Here is a 23,152-nt window from a genome sequence, read left to right on the forward strand (position 1 = left end):
GTTAGTGTATAATGCACAACAGATTTCTTTATATTAATTTTATATCCTGCAACTTTACGAATTTCAGTGATGAACTCTAGTAGTTTTTTGGTGGTGTCTTTATAATTTTCTACATAAGAATCAGCTCATCTGAAAACAGTGAAAATTTTGTCTTTTCCAATTTGGATTTCTTTTATTTCTTTTTCTTTTTTTGTTTGATTGTTGTGACTGCAATTTCCAATACCACATTGAATAAAAATGGCAAGAGTGGGTATCCTTGTCTTGTTCCTGATCTTAGAGGGAATGCTTTCAGCTTTCCACGATTGAGTATGGTTGTGTGTAAACTTGTCATGTATGGCCTTTATTATGTTGAGGTATGTTCCTTCTATACCCGTTTTCTGGAGAGTTTTTACCATAAATGGATGTTGAACTTTGTCAAAAGCTTTTTCTGCATCTATTGAGATGATCATGTGATTTTTATTCTTCTGTTTGTTAATGTGGTATATCACATAGATTGATTTGTGGATATTGAACCATCCTTGCATCCCTGGAATAAATCCCACTTGATCATGGGGATTGTATTGTTAAATTTGGTTTGCTAATATTTTGTTGAGTATTTTTGCATCTACATTCATCAGTGATATTGGCTTCTAATTTTTTTTGTGTGTGTGTGGTATCTTTGTTTTTTGTATCAGGGTGATGCTGACCTCATGGAATTAGTTTGCAAGTATTGCTTTCCCAGCAATTTTTTGGAATGGTTTGGGAAGGATAGGCATTAATTCTTCTCTAAATGTTTCACAGAATTCACCTGTGAAACCAACTGGTCCTAGAATTTTGTTTGTTGGGAGATTTTAAATTATGGATTCAATTTCACTACTGGTAATTGGTCTATTCATATTTTGTATTTCATTCCAATTCAGTTTTGGGAGATTGTACCTTTCTAGGAATTTGTTCATTTCTTCTAGGTTGTCCATTTTTATTGGCATATAACTTTTTTTTTTTTTTTGTGGTACATGGGCCTCTCACTGTTGTGGCCTCTCCCATTGCAGAGCACAGGCTCCAGATGCACAGGCTCAGTGGCCATGGCTTACAGGCCCAGCTGCTCTGCAGCATGTGGGATCTTCCTGGACCGGGGCACGAACCTGTGTCCCCTGCATTGGCAGGCAGACTCTCAACCACTGCACCACCAGGGAAGCCTGGCATATAACTTTTTATGGTAATAATTTATGACCCATTGTATTTCTTTGGTGTCAGTTGTAACTTCTTTTTCATTTCTGAACTTATTAATTTGGGCCCTCTCTCTTTTTTTTTTTATGGATGAGTAGTCTGGTGAAAGGTTTACAATTTTTTTTTCTCTATCTTTTAAAAGAAGCAGCTCTTAGTTTAATTGATTTTTTAAATTGGTTTTTAAGTCTCCATTTTATTTGTTTCTTCTCTGATCTTTATGGTTTCTTTCCTTCTACTAACTTTGGTTTTTGTTTGTTCTTCTTTTTCTAGTTCCTTTAGGTATAAGGTTGTTTATTTGAGATTTTTCTTGTTGCCTGACATAAGTTAGTATTGCTATAAATGTTCCTCTTAAAATTGCTTTTTCTGGATCATTGTGTTTTCATTTTCATTTGTCTCCAGGTATTTTTTATTTCTTCTTTGATTTCTTCAGTGCATCATTGTTTAGTAGCATACTGTTTATCGTTCACATGTTTGTCTTTTTTTTTTTTTGCAGTTTTTTTCCTGTAGATGATTTCTGGTCTCATAGCATTGTGGTCAGAAAAGATGTTTGATATAATTTAAATCTTAAATTACTGAGACTTGTTTTGTAGCCTAGCATGTGATCTATCCTGGAGAATGTTTCTTGTGTACTTCAAAAGAATGTGTATTCTGCTGCTTTTGGATAGAATGTTCTCTCTATATCTGTATCTATATCTATATCTATATCTATATCTATGTCTATGTTTATATCTATATCTAGTCCATTTGGTCTAATGTGTCACTTAGGGCCAGTGTTTCCTTGTTGATTTTCTGTCTGGATAATCTGTCCATTGACAGAAATGTGGTGTTAATGCTCCCTACTATTTTTGTGTTACTGTCAATATCTCCTTTTAAGTCCACTAATATTTGCCTTATATATTGAGGTGCTCCTATGTTGGGTGCATATATAATTACAATTGTTATATCTTCTTCTTGGATTGATCCCTTGATCATTATGTAGTGTTCTTCTTTGTCTCCTGTAATAGTCTTTGTTTTAAAGTATATTTTGTCTGATTATAAGTATTGCTACTGTGGCTTTCTTTTCATTTTTATTTGCTTGGAATACCCTTTTTCATTGCCTCACATTTAGTTTGTGTGTTTCTTTAGATCTAAAGTGAGTCTCTTCTTGGCAGCATATATATGGGTCTTGTTTTTGTATCCATTCAATCACTCTATGTCTTCTGCGTAGTGCCTTTAGTCCACTTACATTTAAAGTAACTATTATTAGGAGTCAATATGGCAGAGTATGAGGATGTGGAGTTTGCATCTCCTCACAGGTGCTGTGGGAATGCATCAGAGCAATTCTCACAAAGCACCTACTGGGTGCTGGGGGGGGGGCCCTCAGACCCCTAAGGGAACAGGAGGTATCCTTGTGTGACCAGGTAGAATGTGACAGGAAGGAGCAGGGAAGAAAAGTGGAGGTAGGATGGGACAAGTGTCCCTGAGTGGGGCTGGGGAAGAAGAGAGGTTTCCACACTCAGAGGGGTCCACTGACAGAAAGGGGATCAGCAGGGGCGGAAAGAGGCCCTCATGGTATAGGGGGATCAGAGGGGAGTAAGGCTGGTGTCTCCCTCCCCTGCTCAGGCCCTGGTGAGCCTGCTAGGGTCCTGGGCTTAAGTCAGTCCCCAGAGCCCCCTCCAGCCAAACAGGTCCCTGGCCTGGGCCCTCCAAGGACTCCCTCCACTGCACAGGTCCCAGGCCTGAGCCCCACCTCTGCTAAAGCCTTTTCTGCCTGTGCAGAACCCAGTCCTGAGCACAAACCCCACCAAAGCTTCTGAGGGCCACATGGATCCTGACAGCCTGAGTGCCGCCCCTGACAGGGCCTGCTTTGGCCATGCGGATCCAGGCCAGCCAAGTGCCATGCTCCCAAGACCTCCTAAGACTGCACTGGTCCCTGTGGGCATACCCATGGAGATATGTTCCCCAGCTGGCCTGTGCAGGCATGGGTGCACCAGGCCAGCTTCAGGAGTAGACACATGAGAGGAGCATGCGCAGAGATGGGGCTGACACAGCGGGTACAGAGACCTACCTAGAGGTCTTGGAGTGCCTACTGGGGAGGCCAGGATTGGCTATAGCTCACTTTGGGGGAAGGACACAAATAGTGGAGACATCAGGGAAGTTTTTATTTTTTTTACTTATTTTATTGTTTTATTTTTTATCATTTAATTTTATTTTTCACTTTATGTATTTATGTATTTTTTTATCTTATTTTTAATTTTTTTGCTGCAGTGGATCTGTTTTGTTTTCTTGTTGTTTCATTTTTATTTAGTTTTTCTAATGTATTTTTTATTTTTCTAATTTTATTCTATTTTTTATTCTTTGTGATTGTTGTCCTCTTTTTTGTTTGTTGTCTCTCTTTTTACTTTTTTGCCATGCCATTGCAGCTTGCGAGGTCTTGGTTCCCAGGCCGGGGGTCAGGCCTGAGCACCTGTGGTGGAAGTGCTGAGTCCAAGCCACTGGACTAACAGAGAATCTCAGACACCAGGGAATATTAATCAGTGTGAGCTCTCCCAGAGGTTCTCAGTTTGGCACCAAGACCCAGCTCCACCCAACTGCTTGCAAACTCCAGTGCTGAAGGCCTCAGGCTAAACAGCCTGGAAGACAGGAACACAACCTAAACCATTTAAAACAATGAGATGACAAAAATATATGTTACAGACAAAGCAGCAAGGTAAAAACCTACAAGAACAAATAAATGAAGAGTAAATAGGCAACCTACCTGAAAAAGAAATCAAAGTAATGATAGTAAAGATGATCCAAAATCTCAGAAATAGAAGGAGGCACGGATTGAGAAAATACAAGAAATGTTTAACAAGGAAATAAAAGAACTAAAGAACAAACATGCAGAGATGAACAACATAACAACTGAAATGAAAACTACACTAGAAGGAATCAATAGCAGAATAACTGAGGCAGATAAATGAATAGGGAGCTGGAACACAGAATGGTGAAAATACCTGCTGAGGAGCAGAATAAAGAAAAAAATAATGAAAAGAAATGTAGACAGTCTCAGAGACATCTGGGACAACATTAAATTCACCAACATTCAAATTATTGGGGTCCCAGAAGAAGAAGAGAAAGAGAAACGTTCTGAGAAAATATTTGAAGAGATTATAGTCAAAAACCTCCCTAACATGGGAAAGGAAATAGCCACCCAAGTCCAGGAAGTGCAGAGAGTCCCACTCAGGATAAATCCAAGGAGAAACATGCCAAGACATATACTAATCAAACTGACAAAAATTAAATCCAAAGAAAAATATTAAAAGCAGCAAGGGGAAAACAAAAAAAATAACACACCAGGGAATCCCCATAAGATTATCTGCAGATTTTTCAGCAGAAACTCTGCAGGCCAGAGGGAGTGGCAGGATATATTTAAAGTGATGAAAGGGAAAAATCTACAACTAAAATTACTTTACCAAACAAGGATCTCATTCAGATTTTATGGAGAAATAAAAATTTTACAGACCAGCAAAAGTTAAGAGAATTTAGCACCACCAAACCAGCTTTACAGCAAATGCTAAAGGAAATTCTCTAGGTGAAAAAAACACAAGAGAAGAAAAAAACCTGCAAAAACAAACCCAAAACAATTAACAAAATGGCAATAGGAACATACATATTGATAATTACCTTAAATGTAAATGGATAAAATGCTCCAACAAAAGCCACAGACTGGCTGAATGGATACAAAAACAAGACCTGTATATATGCTGTCTAAAGAGACCTATTTGAGACCTAGGGACACATACAGACTGAAAGTGAGGGGATGAAAAAAGATATTCCATGCAAATGGAAATCAAAAGAAAGCTGGAGTAGCAATACTCATATAAGACAAAACAGACTTTAAAACAAAGCCTGTTACAAGAGACAAGGAAGGATACTACATAATGATCAAGGGATCAATCCAAGAAAAATATATAACAATTGTAAATATTTATGCACCCAACATAGGAGCACTTGAATACATAAGGCAAATGTTTACAGCCGTAAAAGTGAAATCAACAGTAACACAATTGTATTAGGGGACTTTAACACCCCACTTAGACCACTGGACAGATCATCCAGACAGAAAATTGATAAGGAAATAGCAGCTTTAAATGACACAATAGACCAGTTAGACTCAATTGACATTTATAGGGCATTCTATCCAAAAGCAGCAGAATACACTTTCTTCTCAAGTTCACACGGAACGTTGTCCAGGATAGATCACATCTTGGGTCAGAAATCAAGCCTTGGCAAATTTAAGAATACTGAAATCATATCAAGCATTTTTTCCAAGCACAGCACTATGAGATTAGAAATCAATTACAGGAAAAAAACTGTAAAAAATACAAATACATGGAAGCTAAACAATATGCTATTAAATAACCAAGTTATCACTAAAGAAATCAAAGAAGAAATTAAAAAATACATAAAAACAAATGACAAGGAAACCATGATGAGCCAAAACCTATTGGATGCAGATAAAGCAGCTCTAAGTGGGAAGTTTATAACAATACAATTCTACCTCAAGAAACAAGAAAAATCTCAAATAAACAAACTAATCTTACACCTAAAGCAACTAGAGAAAGAACAACAACAATAAAAAAATCCCCAAAGTGAGTAGAAGGAAAGAAAGCATAAAAATCAGAGCAGAAAAAATGAAATAGAAACAAAGAAAACAATAACAAAAATCAATGAAACAAAAAGCTGGTTCTTTGAGAAGATAAATGAAATTGATAAACCTTTAGCCAGACTCATCAGGAAAAAAATGGAGAGGATTCAAATCAATAAAATTAGAAATGAGAAAGGAGAAATTACAACAGACACCACAGATACAGGGATCATAAGAGACAACCATAAAAAACTATATGTCGAGAGAATGCACAACCTGGAAGAATGGACAAATTCTTAGAAAGGTAAAATCTTCCACGACTGAAACAGGAAGAAATAGAAAATATAAACAGATGAATCACAAGTAATAAAATTGAAATTGTCATTAAAAATCTTCAAACAAACAAAATTCCAGGACCAGATGGCCTCATAGGCAAATTCTATCAAATATTTAGAGAAGAGTTAACACCCATCCTTCTCAAATTCTTCCAAAAAATTGCAGAGGAAGGAACACTCCCAAGCTCATTCTATGAGGCCACCATCACCCTAATACAAAAGCCACCCAAAGACATCACAAAAAGAAAATTATAGGCCAACATCACTGATGAACACAGATGTAAAAGTCCTCAACAAAATACTAGCAAACAGAATCCAACAACACAGTAAAAGAATCATACACCATGATCAAATGGGATTTATTCCAGGGGTTCAAGGATTCTTCAATAAATGCAAATCAATCAGTGTGGTACTCTATATCAACAAATTGAAGAATAAAGACCATATGATCACCTCAATAGATGCAGAAAAAGTTTTTGATGAAATTCAACACTGATTTATGATAAAAACTCTTTAGAAAGTGGACATAGAGGGAATCTACCTCAACATAATAAAGGCTATATATGACAAACCCACAGCAAACATAATTCTTTTTTTTTTTTTCCTGCGGTATGCAGGCCTCTCACTGTTGTGGCCTCTCCTGTTGCAGAGCACAGGCTCTGGACATGCAGGTTCAGCGGCCATGGTTCACAGGCTTAGCCGCTCCGCGGCATGTGGGACCTTCCCGTATTGGGGCATGAACCCCTGTCCCCTGCATCGGCAGGTGGACTCTCAACCACTGTGCCACCAGGGAAGCCCAGAAACATAATTCTTAATGGTGAAAGACTGAAAACATTTCCTCTAAAATCAGGAAAAAAAACAAGGATGTCCACTCTTACTACTATTCAACATAGTTTTGGAAATCCTAGCCATGACAATCAGAGAAGAAAAAGAAATAAAAGGAATCCAAATTAGAAACAAAGAAGTAAAACTGTCACTATTTGCAGATGACATGATCCTTTATGTAGAAAATCCTAAATTACTAGAGCTGATCAATGAATTTGGTAAAGTTGCAGGATACAAAATTAATACAAAGTAAGCTCTTGCAGTCCTATACACTAACAATGAAAGATCAGAAAGAGAAATCAAGGAAACAGTCCCATTTACCACTGTACCAAAAAGAATCAAATACCTAGGAATAAAACTACCTAAGGTGACAAAAGACCTGTACTCTGAATACTACACAACACTGATGAAAGAAATCAAAGATGACACAAACAGATGAAGAGATATACCATGTTCTTTTATTGGAAGAATCAATACTGTGAAAATGCAAATCTACCCACAGCAATCTACACATTCAATGCAATCCCTATCAAATTACCAATGGCATTTTTCACAGAATTAGAACAAAAAACTTTACAGTTTGTGTGGAAACACAAAAGACCCCGAATAGCCAAAGCAGTCTTGAGAAAGAAAAATGGAGCTGAAGGAATCAGGTTCCCTGACTTCAGACTATACTACAAAGCTACAGTCGTCAAAACAGTATTGTACTGGCACAAAAACAGAAATATAGATCAATGGAACAGGATAGAAAGCCTGGAGTTAAACACACACTCATATGGTCACCTTATCTTTGACAAAGGAGGCAAGAATATACAATGGAGAAAAGATGGTCTCTTCAATAAGTGAAGCTGGGAAAACTGGACAGCTACATGTAAAAGAATAAAATTAGAACACTCCCTAACACTGTACCGAAAAATAAACCCAAAATGGATTAAAGACCTAAATGTAATACCAGACACTATAAAACTCTTAGAGGAAAACACAGGAAGAACACTCTTTGACAAAAATCACAACAGATCTTTTTTGACCCACCTCCTAGAGTAATGAAAAAAAAACCCAAAAATAAACAAACAGGACCCAATTAAATGGAAAAGCTTTTGCACAGCAAAGGAAATCATAAACAAAATGAAAAGACAAACCACAGAATAAGAGAAAATATTTGCAAACAATGGATTTGCAATCAAGGGATTTGTCTCCAAAATTTACAAACAGCTCATGCAGCTCAATATTCAAAAAACAAACAACCCAATCAAAAAGTGGGCAGAAGACTTAAATAGACATTTCTCCAAGAAGACATACTGATGGTCAAGAGGCACATGAAAAGATATTCAACATCACTAATTATTAGAGAAATGCAAATCAAAACTACAAGAGGTATCACCTCACACTGGTCAGAATGGCCATCATCAAAAAATCTAAAAACAATAAATACTGGAGAGGGTGTGGAGAGAAGGGAACCCTCTTGCACTGTTGGTGGGAATGTAAACTGATTCAGCCACTATGGAGAACGGTATGGAGCTTCCTTAAAAAACTAAAAATAAAACTACCATATGACCCCTTAATGCCACTACTGGACATATACTCTGAGAAAACCATAATTCAAAAAGACACATGCACCCCAATGTTCATTTCATCAGTATTTACAATAACCAGGACATGAAAGCAACTTAAATGTCCAAAGAGAGATGAATTGATAAAGAATATGTGGTATATATCCACAATGGAATATTACTCAGCCATTAATGGAACAAAATTGGGTCATTTGTAAAGGTGTGGATGGACATAGAGACTGTCACACAGAGTGAAGTAAGTCAGAAAGAGAAAAACAAATATTGTATATTAACACATATATCTGGAATCTAGAAAAATAGTACAGATGAACCTATTTACAAAGCAGAAATAGAGACACAGATGTAGAGAACAAACGTGTGGACACAAAGTGGGCGAAGGAGGGGTAGGGTGAATTGGGAGATTGGGATTGACATATATACACTGCTATGTATGGCATAGATAACTAGTGAGAGCCTACTGTATAGCATGGGGAACTCTACTCGATACTCTGTGGTGACCTAGATGGGAGGGAAATCCAGAAAGGAAGGGATATGTGTATACATATGGCTGATTCATTTCACTGTACAGCAGAAACTAGCACAACATTTTGAAGCAACTATACCCAAAAAATTTTAAAAAATAAAGTAATTATTATTATTTTAAAAATTCCCCACCCCTGAAGGGTAAGGGGAGGGAGGGACTGCTGACTTGGCACACCAGCTTGTCCTGACTCCCACACTTCACATACTCTGCTGCAGTCTGCAGCTGTGCCAGCCCCCTCACTTGCCTAAAGTAATTATTGATAGGCATGTACTTAGTATAATTTGAGTGCTGTGTCCCTGCCAAGCTAGCTTCTTGGACTTGTGCTGACAGGTTGGTGGATGTGACCAGGCCCCAGCACTAAAAATCTATAGGGAGGATTCTGAAATGGTGCTTGCCAGCACCAGTGTCCTCATGGTAGAACAATTTCCCCAAAGTAGGTGTTGCCTGCATCTATGTCACCAGGATGAGTTCCAGTTGCCTCCTGTCTCTTTAAGAGGGTCTCTAAGATAAGCAAGTGTGAAAGGACTCAGGCTCCTTTCAAATTACTGCTTCTGCCGTGGGTCTTGGAACATGTCTTTAAGACTGGAGATTCTGTTTCCTACAGCTCTCTGGTTCTCCTTCAGTAAGCCCTGCTGGCCTTCAAAACCAAAGTTTGGGGGGTCTCACCTTCTCATTGCAGGATTCCCCAGGCTGGGGAGCCTGATGTAGGACTCAGACCCCTCACTCTTTGGGGATAATCTCTGCAATTGTGATTATCCTCCTGTATGTGAGTAGTCTACTTGGGGGTGTGAATCTTGAATATATCATGTCTCCGCCTCTCCTACACTTCTCATTGTGGTTCCCTTTTTATATCTTTAGTGGTAGAAGATGTTTTCTGCTAGTCTTCAGGTCATTCTCATTGATAGTTTCTTTGTAAATAGTTTTAATTTTAGTGTGCCCTTGGGAGGAGGTGATCTCAGAGTCTTCCTAATCAGCCATGTTGGCCACCTCCCTCTGACCTTATTGTTCATGTATAATTGATGGTGATGACCACTGTCAATAGAACCATTATATTAAAAAACACTTTTCCCTCTTTTAGTTTGGAGAAATACAGCAGATGCGCAGGAAATGATTTAAAGGCTTCAATTCTTTAATTTTTAATCATGTGGTTGAGTGATACATAAGAAGTTTTGATAAGAATAAACATTTGAAAACTATAGCCAATTTTGATATTAAAAGGTTTAGGCAATACAGATTAATTTTGAAATATTGTATGTAGCAAAAACTGAGTAATTAGTAATTATCACTGAGTTACATTGAGGTATTTAGTCCACAAAATATTGAAAAAAATATAATGTCTGGCAAGCAAAGACACTTCACAATTTGTCTCAGGTAGACACTCCAACAAAAGTTAATTTTGATTTCCTGCTTAGCTTTTAGAAGATTGATCTCTTTCATTGAAGTCCAGGATATGCTCTACTATGACTTTCAAACTCTTTCCTTAGAGAATATTTACCTAAGCATTAGGGTATCAAAGAAACTAGGAAATAGTAACTTCTAGCTAGAGAGATAAACTTTTGAGTGGGATCACATTCTGATTATACTAATTTGATTTTGGTATTGCATATATATTTCAAGAACACCAAGAAAGTGAAATCTAAGTGTACAAACAGGTACCATTGCCTCAACATGGCCCTTCTTATAAGGGCGATTGTGCTAACCCATTAGGGACTCTCATGTTACCCAATACAAAGTCACAACCATCATGAAGTGTGGTCCAAGAGAGAAGAGCAAGGTCTCTTGTGATGAGGAGGAAATAATATTAAAATAAAATGTTGGAATAAATGAGCATTTCTCTAAGTAGAAACAGTGAAGTCCTTGAGAATAAATCTTTAAAGGGCTTGGAGTTCTAGGAAATTGAAGTATAGTTGACTTACAATATTGTGTTAGTTTCAGGCGTATGGCAAAGTGATTCAATTATATATATTTTTAGATATATATAAGTATAACATATTTTTAGATGCTTTTCCACTATAGGTTATAAGATATCAAATATAATTCTCTGTGCTATAAAGTAAATCCTTATTGTTTATCTAGTTTATATATAATGGTGTGTATCTGTTAATCCCATACTTTTTTTTTTACATATTGTGTGATTCCATTTATGTAAAATTCTATAAAATGCAAACTAAACCATAGTGACAGAAATCAGATCAGTGTTTGCTTGGGAATAATAGGGTGATGGATTGGGGAGGGATGGGAAGAATGGATTTCAAAAAGGCATGAGGGAAATTTTGTAGTGATGGATATGATCATTATCTTGATTGTGGTTATGGCTTTACAGGTATATATATATGTCAAAACTTATCAAATTAAATACTTCATATAGGTACATAGGTACATTTCATTGTAAATCAATTATACCCCAATAAAGCTATTTTTAAAATTACATATGTGTTGATACTATAAAATGGTACAGCCATTTTTGACAATTGGGCAGTTGCTCAAAAAGCTAAACGTGGATATCGTCTAACCCAGCAATTTCACTGCTACATAACTCTCCAAAAGAAATAAAAACACGTTCCACACAAAGAATGCTCCAAGAGCAGCATTATTCAAAATATCCAAAAATCAGAAGCAACTCAGATGTCCATCAACTGATCAATGGATAAATAAATATGCTATATCCATACAATGGAATATTATTCAGCCATAAAAAGGAATCAAGTATTGATAGATGCTATGACATGAATGAACCTCAAAATATTTATGCTAAGTGAAAGAGCCATCATAGAACACCACATATTATATGACCCCATTGATACAGAAATTCCAGAATAGGAAATTCTAGAGAGATTGAAAATAGATGAGCAGTGGACTAAGCCTAAGTGTAGGGGAGAAGGGGAAGTGACTGCTTATGGGTACAAGTTTTCTGTTGGGGATGATGAAAACTTCTAAAATTAGATTACATGATGATTTCACAACTCTATAAATATACTAAAAAACATTGAATCATATGCTTTAACATGTGAAGTTTATGGTATGCAAATTATATCTCAAAAAAACTGTGAAAAATTACATATATGGCTGGCATTCTATTTCTGTTGGACAGTTCTGTTTCAGAGAAACACAGCTTGATGCAAAATATGGGCCAAAGGTAAATAGGAGGACATAGTGGTACTCATTATATGCCTTCCCTGCATATGTTAAGTGTTCTATGAATATTTACTCATTGTTAACATAGGACAAATGCTGCAGGCAATAAAAATATATTAGAGGTAATTTTTTGACCCCAGGATTTTTTAAAACTATCATGTGTAAAAGATTTTAAATACTCCATTAACATTTGCTAAGCAATAATTAAATTCTCTAATATCGGCTTGAATATACAAATTACATTCAAGTTTTGGATAGTTTTTAAGGATTTTTCTGTAATCGCTAAGGAGGCTATCCCCAACTCTAGCCCCCCCCCCCCCCCCATCTACATCAGAGTAGCCTTTCCATCTTGCAGATTGCTGCCTTGGAAAAATTCAGACAGAAGCAAGTTTTCTAATCAAGTGCCACCTACTGGTGTGTCAGTATTTGGCAATATCAAATCTTAAATCCACGAAACGAATTTTACTAAGTTTGATGCCAGAATCAAACAACTTTATAGGTCATAAGCTAAAAGCATGATGTCTATGTGAGTTTTGGGCATGATGGTGGCTGGTAGTTTATTTTTTCCAAAGGGGTGGAACTGTCTTCCACTTCTTCAAAGGAAATGATGATTCTAAAATATCCCACATAGAAAATAGAGATGAAAGCTTTGATAAACATAATGGTCCCCCACACAAATGTGTCTAAGCCCTAATTCTTAAAACCTATGAGCATATTATGTAACATGTCAAATGGGACATTGCCGGTGTAATTAAGGTTGCAAACTTTAAAATAGAGATTGTTCTGTTTGATCTGGTGAGCCCAGTCTAATCACATGAGCCTTTACAAACAGAGAACTTTCTCCAGTAGGAGGCAAGAGAGCTGAGGCAGAGAGGTGAGACAGACTCGAAGCATGAGAACTCAATGCATCATTGCTGGCTTTGAAGATGTAGAAGCAATGTGACAAGGAAAATTTAAGGAGCTGAGAGGGGCTCCAGGCTGACAGCCAGATAGGAAACTAGCCCTCAACCATACAACGACAAGGAACGGTATTTCACTAACAACCAAGGTGAACGTACAAGTGGATTCTTCCCCAGAGTCTCCAGAAAGGAATAAAGCCCTGCTCACATCTTGATTTTGACATTTTGAGGTCTGAAGGTGAGTACCTTGCCAAGCCCACCAGACTTCTTTTTTTTTTTTTAAATAAATTTATTTATTTATTTATTTTTCACTGCATTGGGTCTTCGTTGCTGCGCCGGCTTTCTCTAGTTGCAGCGAGCGGGGGCTACTCTTCGTTGAGGTGCATGGACTTCTCATTGCGGTGGCTTCTCTTGTTGCAGAGCACGGGCTCTAGGCATGCAGGCTTCAGTAGTTGTGGCACATGGGTTTAGTTGCTCCACGGCATGTGGGATCTTCCCAGAACAGGGCTCGAACCCATGTCCCCTGCATTGGCAGGCAGATTCTGTTTTTTTTTTTCCTTTAACATCTTTATTGGAGTATAATTGCTTTACAATGGTGTGTTAGTTTATGCTTTATAACAAAGTGAATCAGTTATACATATACATATGTTCCCATATCTCTTCCCTCTTGCGTCTCCCTCCGTCCCACCCTCCCTGTCCCACCCCTCCAGGCGGTCACAAAGCACCAAGCTGATCTCCCTGTGCTATGCGGCTGCTTCCCACTAGCTATCTATTTTACTTTTGGTAGTGTATATATGTCAATGCCACTCTCTTACTTTGTCACAGCTTACCCTTCCCCCACCCCATATCCTCAAGTCCATTCTCTAGTAGGTCTGTGTCTTTATTACTGTCTTACCTCTAGGTTCATCATGACATTTTTTTTCTTAGATTCCATATATATGTGTTAGCATATGGTATTTGTCTTTCTCTTTCTGACTTATTTCACTCTGTATGACAGACTCTAGGTCCATCCACCTCACTACAAATAACTCAATTTCGTTTCTTTTTATGGATGAGTAATATTCCATTGTATATATGTACCACATCTTCTTTATCCACTCATCTGATGATGGACACTTAGGTTGATTCCATCTCCTGCCTATTATAAATAGAGCTGAAATGAACATTTTGGTACATGATTCTTTTTGAATTATGGTTTTCTTAGGGTATATGCCCAGTAGTGGGATTGCTGGGTCATATGGTAGTTCTATTTGTAGTGGTTTTTTTTTTGCGGTATGCGGGACTCTCACTGTTGTGGCCTCTCCCATTGAGGAGCACAGGCTCTGGACGTGCAGGCTCAGTGGCCATGGCTCACTAGCCGCTCCATGGCATGTGGGATCTTCCCGGACCGGGACATGAACCCGTGTCCCCTGCATTGGAAAGTGGACTCTCAACCACTGTGCCACCAGGGAAGCCCTACTGGTAGTTTTTTAAGGAAGCTCCATACTGTTCTCCATAGTGGCTGTACCAATTCACATTCCCACCAGCAGTGCAACAGCATTACCTTTTGTCCACACCCTCTCCAGCATTTATTGTTTCCAGATTTTTTGATGATGGCCATTCTGACCGGTGTGAGATGATATCTCATTGTAGTTTTGATTTGCATTTCTCTAATGATTAATGATGTTGAGCATTCTTTCATGTGTTTGTTGGCAATCTGTATATCTTCTTTGGAGAAATGTCTATTTAGGTCTTCTGCCCATTTTTGGATTGAGTTGTTTGTTTTTTTGTTATTGAGCTGCATGAGCTGCTTGTAAATTTTGGAGATGAATCCTCTGTCAGTTGCTTCATTTGCAAATATTTTCCCCCATTCTGAGGACTGTCTTTTGGTCTTGTTTATGGTTTCCTTTGCTGTGCAAAAGCTTTGAAGTTTCATTAGGTCCCATTTGTTTATTTTTGTTTTTATTTCCATTTCTCTAGGAGGTGGGTCAAGAAGGATCTTGCTGTGATTTATGTCATAGAGTGTTCTGCCTATGTTTTCCTCTAAGAGTTTGATAGTTTCTGGCCTTACATTTAGGTCTTTAATCCACTTTGAGCTTATATTTTTGTATGGTGTTAGGGAGTGTTCTAATTTCATTCTTTTCCATGTAGCTGTCCAGTTTTCCCAGCACCACTTATTGAAGAGGCTGTCCTTTCTCCACTGTACATTCCTGCCCCCTTTATCAAAGATAAGGTGACCATATGTGTGTGGGTTTATTTCTGGGCTTTCTATCCTGTTCCATTGATCTATATTTCTGTTTTTGTGCCAGTACCATATTGTCTTGATTACTGTAACTTTGTAGTATAGTCTGAAGGCAGGGAGCCTGATTCTTCCTGCTCCACTTCTCATTCTCAAGATTGCTTTGGCTCTTCGGGGTCTTTTGTGTTTCCATACAAATTGTGAAATTTTTTGTTCTAGTTCTGTGAAAAATGCCAGTGGTAGTTTGATAGGGATTGCATAGAATCTGTAGATTGCTTTGGGTAGTAAAATCATTTTCACAATGTTGATTCTTCCAATCCAAGAACATGGTATATCTCTCCACCTATTTGTATCACTTTTAATTTCTTTCATCAGTGTCTTATAATTTTCTGCATACAGGTCTTTTGTCTCCTTAGGTAGGTTTATTCCTAGGTATTTTATTCTTTTTGTTGCAATGGTAAATGGGAGTGTTTCCTTAATTTCTCTTTCAGATTTTCCATCATTAGTGTATAGGAATGCAAGAGATTTCTGTGCATCAATTTTGTATCCTGCAACTTTACCAAATTCATTGATGAGCTCTAATAGTTTTCTGGTGGCATCTTTAGGATTCTCTATGTATAGTATCATGTCATCTGGAAACAGTGACAGTTTTACTTCTTCTTTTACAATTTGTATTCCTTTTGTTTCTTTTTCTTCCCTGATTGCCGTGGCTAGGACTTCCAAAACTATGTTGAATAACAGTGGTGAGAGTGCATATCCTTGTCTTGTTCCTCATCTTAGAGGAAATGCTTTCAGTTTTTCACCATTGAGAATGATGTTTGTTGTGGGTTTGTCATATGTGGTGTTTATTATGTTGAGGTAGGTTCCGTCTATGCCCACTTTCTGAAGTGTTTTATCCTAAATGGGTGTTGAATTTTGTCAAAAGCTTTTTCTGCATCTATTGAGATGATCATATGGTTTTTCTTCTTCAATTTGTTAATATGGTGTATCACATTGATTTGGGTATATTGAAGAATCCTTGCATTTCTAGTATAAATCCCACTTGATCATGATGTATGATCCTTTTCATGTATTGTTGGATTCTGTTTGCTAGTGTTTTGTTGAGCATTTTTGCATCAATATTCATCAGTGATACTGGTCTGTAATTTTTTTTTGTAGTATCTTTGTCTGGTTTTGGTATCATGGTTATGGTGGCCTCATAGAATGAGTGAGGGAGTTTTTCTTCCTCTGAAATTTTTTGGAAGAGTTTTAGAAGGATGGGTGTTAGCTCTTTTCTAAATGTTTGATAGAATTCACCTGTGAAGCCATCTGGCCCTGGACTTTTGTTTGTTGCAAGACTTTTAGTCACAGTTTCAATTTCATTACTTGTGATTCTTCTGTTCATATATTCTATTTCTTCCTGGTTCACTCTTGGAAGGTTATACCTTTCTAACAATTTGTCCATTTCTTTCAGGTTGTCCATTTAATTGGCATATTGGTTTGTAGTAATTGGTTTGTAGTAATTGTAGTAATTTAACCACAGATGCAAATTGGTTTGTAGTAATTGTAATTGGTTTGTAGTAATCGCTTATAATCCTCTGTATTTCTGCAGTGTCAGTTGTGATTTCCCCTTTTTCATTTCTAATTTTATTGACTTGAGTCTTATCCCTCTTTTTTGTGATGAGTCTGGCTAATGGTTTATCTATTTTGTTTATCTTCTCAAAGAACCAGCTTTTAGTTTTATTGATTTTTGCTATCATTTCTTTCATTTCTTTTTCATTTATTTGTGGTCTGATCTTTATGATTTCTTTCCTTCTGCTAACTTTGGGGATTTTTTGTTCTTTGTTCTCTAACTGCTTTAGGTGCAAGGTTAGGTTGTTTGTTTGAGATGTTTCCTGTTTCTTAAGGTAGGATTGTATTGCTATAAACTTCCCACTTAGAACTGCTTTTGCCGCATCCCATAGGTTTTGGGTCGTCGTGTCTCCATTGTCATTTGTTTCTAGGTATTTTTTGATTTCCTCTTTGATTTCTTCAGTGATCACTTCGTTATTAACTAGTGTATTGTTTAGCCTCCATGTGTTTGTATTTTTTACAGATCTTTACCTGCAATTGATATCTAGTCTCATAGTGCTGTAGTCAGAAAAGATACTTGATACGATTTCAATTTTCTTAAATTTACCAAGGCTTGATTTGTGACCCAAGATATGATCTATCCTGGAGAATGTTCCATGAGCACTTGAGAAAAATGTGTATTCTGTTGTTTTGGGATGGAATGTCCTATAAATATCAATTAAGTCCATCTTGTTTAATGTATCATTTAAAGCTTGTGTTTCCTTACTTATTTTCATTTTGGATGATCTGTCCATTGGTGAAAGTGGGGTGGTAAAGTCCCCTACTATGATTGTGTTACTGTCGATTTCCCCTTTTATGGCTGTTAGTATTTGCCTTATGTATTGAGATGCTCCTATGTTGGGTGCAGAAATATTTACAATTGTTATATCTTCTTCTTGGATCGATCCCTTGATCATTATGAAGTGTCCTTCTTTGTCTCTTCTAATAATCTTTATTTTAAAGTCTATTTTGTCTGATATGAGAATTGCTACTCCAGCTTTCTTTTGATTTCCATTTGCATGGAATATCTTTTGCCATCCCCTCACTTTAAGTCTGTATGTGTCCCTAGGTCTGAAGTGGGTCTCTTGTAGACAGCATATATATGGGTTTTGTTTTTGTATCCATTCAGCCACTCTGTGTCTGTTGGTGGGAGCATTTAATCCATTTACATCTAAGGTAATTATCAATATGTATGTTCCTATTACTATTTTCTTATTTGTTTTGGGTTTGTTATTGTAGGTCTTTTCCTTCTCTTGTGTTTCTTGCCTAGAGAAGTTCCTTTAGCATTTGTTGTAAAGCTGTTTTGGTGGTGCTGAACTCTCTCAGCTTTTGCTTGTCTGTAAAGGTCTTCATTTCTCCATCAAATCTGAATGAGATCCTTGCTGGGAAGAGTAATCTTGGTTGCAGGTTTTTCTCCTTCATCACTTTAAATATGTCCTGTCACTCCCTTCTGGCTTGCAGAGTTTCTGCTGAAAGATCAGCTGTTAACCTTATGGGGATTCCCTTGTGTGTTATTTGTTGCTTTTCCTTTGCTGCTTTTAATATGTTTTCTTTGTATTTAATTTTTGACAGCTTGATTAGTATGTGTCTTGGCGTATTTCTCCTTGGATTTATCCTGTATGGGACTCTCTGTGCTTCCTGGACTTGATTAGCTATTTCCTTTCCCATATTAGGGAAGTTTTCAACTATAATCTCTTCAAATATTTTCTCAGTCCCTTTCTTTTTCTCTTCTTCTTCTGGAACCCCTATAATTCGCATGTTGGTGCGTTTAATGTTGTCCCAGAGGTCTCTGAGACTGTCCTCAGTTCTTTTCATTCTTTTTTCTTTATTCTGCTCTGCAGTAGTTATTTCACTATTTTATCTTCCAGGTCACTTATCCATTCTTCTGCCTCAGTTATTCTGCTATTGATCCCATCTGGAGTATTTTTTCATTTCACTTATTGTGTTGTTCATCATTGTTTGTTTCATCTTTAGTTCTTCTAGTTCCTTTTAAAATGTTTCTTGCATTTTGTCTATTCTATTGCCAAGATTTTGGATCATCTTTACTATCATTATTATTATTATTATTATTCTGAATTCTTTTTCAGGTAGACTGCCTATTTCCTCTTCATTTTTTAGGTCTGGTGGGTTTTTATCTTGCTCCTTCATCTGCTGTGTGTTTTTCTGTCTTCTCAAATTGCTTGTCTTACTGTGTTTGGCGTCTCCTTTTTGCAGGCTGCAGGTTCATAGTTCCCGTTGTTTTTGGTGTCTGTCCCCAGTGGCTAAGGTTGGTTCAGTGGGTTGTGTAGGCTTCCTGGTGGAGGGGACTAGTGCCTGTGTTCTGCTGGATGAGGCTGGATCTTGTCTCTCTGGTGGGCAGGTCCACATCTGGTGGTGTGTTTTGGGGTGTCTGTGGACTTATTATGATTTTAGGCAGTCTCTCTGATAATGGGTGGGGTTGTGTTCCTGTCTTGCTAGTTGTTTGGCATAGGATGTCCAGCACTGTAATTTGCTGGTCGTTGAGTGAAGCTGGGTGCTGGTGTTGAGATGGAGATCTCTGGGAGATTTTCACCATTTCATATTATGTGGAGCTGGGAGGTCTCTTGTGGACCAATGTCCTGAAGTTGGCTCTCCCACCTCAGAGGCATAGCCCTGACTCCTGGCTGGAGCACCAAGAGCCTTTTATCTACACAGCTCAGAAGAAAAGAGCAAAAGTAGAAAGAATGAATTAGTAGAAGTAGAAAGAAAGAAAGAAAGAAAGAAAGAAAGAAAGAAAGAAAGAAAGAAGGAAAGAAAGAAAGAAAGAATGGAGGGAGGGAGGGAGGACGGAAGGAAGGAAGGAGAGAAGCAAGGAAAAAAGAAAGAAAGAAAGAAGATAAAGTAAAATAAAATAAAGTAAGATAAAATATAATAAAGTTATTAAAATAAAAAAGTAATTGTTAAGAGAAAAAAAAAAACAGACAGATAGAACCCTGGGACAAATGGTGGAAGCAAAGCTTTACAGACAACATCTCACACAGAAGCATACACATACACACTCACAAAAAGAGGAAAAGGGGAAAAATTCGTAAATCTTGCTCTCAAAGTCCACCTCCTCAATTTGGGATGATTCATTGTCTAAAGGTGGGCAGGAAGGAAAGAAAGAATGAAGATAAAGTAAAATAAAATAAAGTCATTAAAATAAGAAGTAATTATTAAGAAAAAAGTTTAAAAAAAAACAAAAAAATGGACAGATAGAACCCTTGGACAAATGGTGGAAGCAAAGCTATACAGACAAAATCTCACACAGAAGCATACACATACACACTGACAAAAAGAGGAAAAGGGGAAAAAAATTATAAATCTTGCTCTCAAAGTCCACCTCCTCAATTTGGGATCATTCCTTGTCTATTCCGGTATTCCACAGATGCAGGGTACATCAAGTTGATTGTGGAGCTTTAATCCGCTGCTTCTGAGGCTGCTGGGAGAGATTTCCCTTTCTCTTCTTTGTTCTCACAGCTCACAGGGGCTCAGCTTTGGATTTGGCCCCGCCTCTGCGTGTAGGTCGCTGGAGGGCGTCTGTTCTTCGCTCAGACAGGACGGGGTTAAAGGAGCCGCTGATTCGGGGGCTCTGGCTCACTCAGGCCGGGGGTAGGGAGGGGCACGGAGTGTGGGGCGAGCCTGCGGCGGCAGAGGCCAGCATGACGTTGCACCAGCCTGAGGCGCGCCGTGCGTTCTCCCGGGGGAGTTTTCCCTGGATCACGGGACCCTGGCAGTGGCGAGCTGCACAGGCTCCCTGGAAGTGGGGTGTGGATAGTGACCTGTGCTCGCACACAGGCTTCTTGGTGGCGGCAGCAGCAGCCTTAGCATCTCATGCCCGTCTCTGGGGTCCACACTTTTAGCCGCGGCTCGCGTCCGTCTGTGGAGCTCCTTTAAGCAGCGTTCCTAATCCCCTCTCCTCGTGCACCAGGAGACAAAGAGGGAAGAAAAAGTCTCTTGCCTCTTCGGCAGGTCCAGACTTTTCCCCGGACTCCCTCTCGTCCAGCCGTGGCGCACTAACCCCCTGAAGGCTGTGTTCACGCCGCCAGCCCCAGTCCTCTCCCTGCGCTTCGACCAAAGCCCGAGCCTCAGCTCCTAGCCCCGCCCGCCCCGGCGGGGGAACAGACAAGCCTCTCGGGCTGGTGAGTGCCGTTCGGCACCGATCCTCTGTGCGGGAATCTCTCCGCTTTGCCCCCCGCAACCCCGTTGCTGTGCTCTCTTCCACAGCTCCGAAGCTTTTCCCCTCCACCACCCACAGTCTCCACCCGCAAAGGGGCTTCCTAGTGTGTGGAAACCTTTCCTCCTTCACAGCTCCCTCCCACTGGTGCAGGGCCCATTCCTATCCTTTTGTCTCTGTTAATTCTTTTTTCTTTTGCCCTACCCAGGTACGTGGGGGGTTTCTTGCCTTTTGGGAGGTCTGAGGTCTTCTGCCAGCGTTCAGTAGGTGTTCTGTAGGAGTTGTTCCACGTGTAGATGTATTTCTGGTGTATCTGTGGGGAGGAAGGTGATCTCCGCGTCTTACTCTTCCGCCATCTTGCCGGAAGTCCTGTGAAGTGTGTTTTATGGCCCAGTATATGGACTGTCTTGGTGAGCGTTTCATGGGTGATGGAAAAACAAACATGTATTCTGCTGTTCTTGGGTGGAATGATATATGTGTGTGTGTGTGTGTGTGTGTGTGTGTGTGTGTGTGTGTGTATCAATTAGATCCTGGCGTTTGATCATGGAGTTCAGGACTGCTACATCCTTGTTGATTTTTGTTCCAGTAGTTCTGTCAGTTGATAAAACAATACCAACAATTGTCAATAGTAATAAATTTTCTCAGTTTCTCTACCTACTCTATCAAGTTTTGCTTCATGCATTCTGTCATTTGGTTCATATACATATAGGAATGTTACATCTTCCTGGTGGATTGATTCATGATTATTAAGTAATGTCCCTTGTTGTCTGTAATAAATTTCTTTGCCCTGAAATCTACTTTAGTATACTCCTGATTTTTAAAATTGATTGCATGATATGTGTTTTTCCACTCTTTTGCTTTCAATCTACCTATGTCATTGACTTTAATAAACAGCATATACTTACGATTTTTAATCCACCCTCACAATCTCTCTTTTGAAGGGTGTAATTAGAACTGTTACTTACTGATATGTGCGGGCTTAAGTTAGCCATTTGATTATTTATTTTACATGTGTTTCCTCTGGTTCTCATTTTTCTGTTACTTCTTTCCTGTTTTTCTGTGGGTTATTGGTTTATTATTTAAGATTCTATTTGGATTCATTCGTAATGTTTTTAGTGCATCTCATTGTAGTTTTCTTAGTGGTTGCTGTGAGTATTACAATATACATATGTGCCTTATCACGGTATATTACCACTTGTAGTTAAGTGTGAAAACATTACTTCATTTAGGTCCCTTTATCTTTCCCATTTTAAAATATCATTTTCTAGAGTATCAGTATTATCATTTTTGCTTCAGTTATCACATGTGATTTTAAGATCTTGTGGGTAGAAGGATAATCTATTGTATATACTCATATTTGTGTTCTTTTCATTCTTTCCTCCTTCCTAATGCTCCAGTATTTCTTCTTTTATCATTTACTTCCATTTGAAGAACTTCCTTTAGACATTGTTTAAGGGTAGGTCTGCTAGCAACAAATTCTTTCAGTTTACTTTCATCTAAAAACATGTTCATTGCACTTCATTACTAAAGAATGGTCTTGCCAGATGCACATTCATCAGTTGACAGTCTTTTCTTTCAGCACTTGAAGAAAAAGATCGTGCCATCTCCTTGTGAGTTCCAACGTTTCATATGGTATGTGCTGTCATCTGAACTGGTGTGTTCCCTGCTACCCCATGGGTAATGAGTCATTTCTTTCTGGCTGCTTTCAGTATTTGTTTTGTTTTTAGTTTTCATAATTTTAAATATGATGTCTTAGTGTGAATATATTAGGATTTATTTAATAGTCACTTGGTTTCTTGAATCTGCACACTTAGGTCTTTTGCCAAATATGGGAAGTTTTCAGATATTTTTTATTTAAATAGTTTTTCAGTCCCATTCTCTCTTTCTGGGACTCTGATAACATAAATGTTAGCTTTTTTATTCTTGTCCTAGAGATTCTTTTTTTATCCCAGTCCTTTTACTCTCTGTTGTTCAGATTTGCTAAGTTCTATTGACCTGTCCTCAAATTATCTGATTCCATTTTCTGTCATATCAACTCTACCATCAACCCACTCCAATGAGTTTTAA

General features: G+C 38.2%; 1 protein-coding gene across 1 annotated transcript in view; it reads right to left on the reverse strand.

Annotated features, from left to right (window-relative positions):
- The window catches only part of LOC137228404 (spermatogenesis-associated protein 31A3-like), a 49,783-nt gene extending 28,342 nt beyond the window's left edge, over window positions 1–21,441 (reverse strand). Inside the window, 1 exon segment of the mRNA XM_067745492.1 lies at window positions 21,431–21,441. Coding sequence (XP_067601593.1) covers window positions 21,431–21,441 — 11 coding nt within the window.
- Between the last annotated feature and the right edge of the window lie 1,711 nt (window positions 21,442–23,152).

The sequence above is a fragment of the Pseudorca crassidens genome, chromosome 7, assembly GCF_039906515.1.
Source record: "Pseudorca crassidens isolate mPseCra1 chromosome 7, mPseCra1.hap1, whole genome shotgun sequence".
NCBI classification, from domain to species: Eukaryota; Metazoa; Chordata; class Mammalia; order Artiodactyla; family Delphinidae; genus Pseudorca; species Pseudorca crassidens.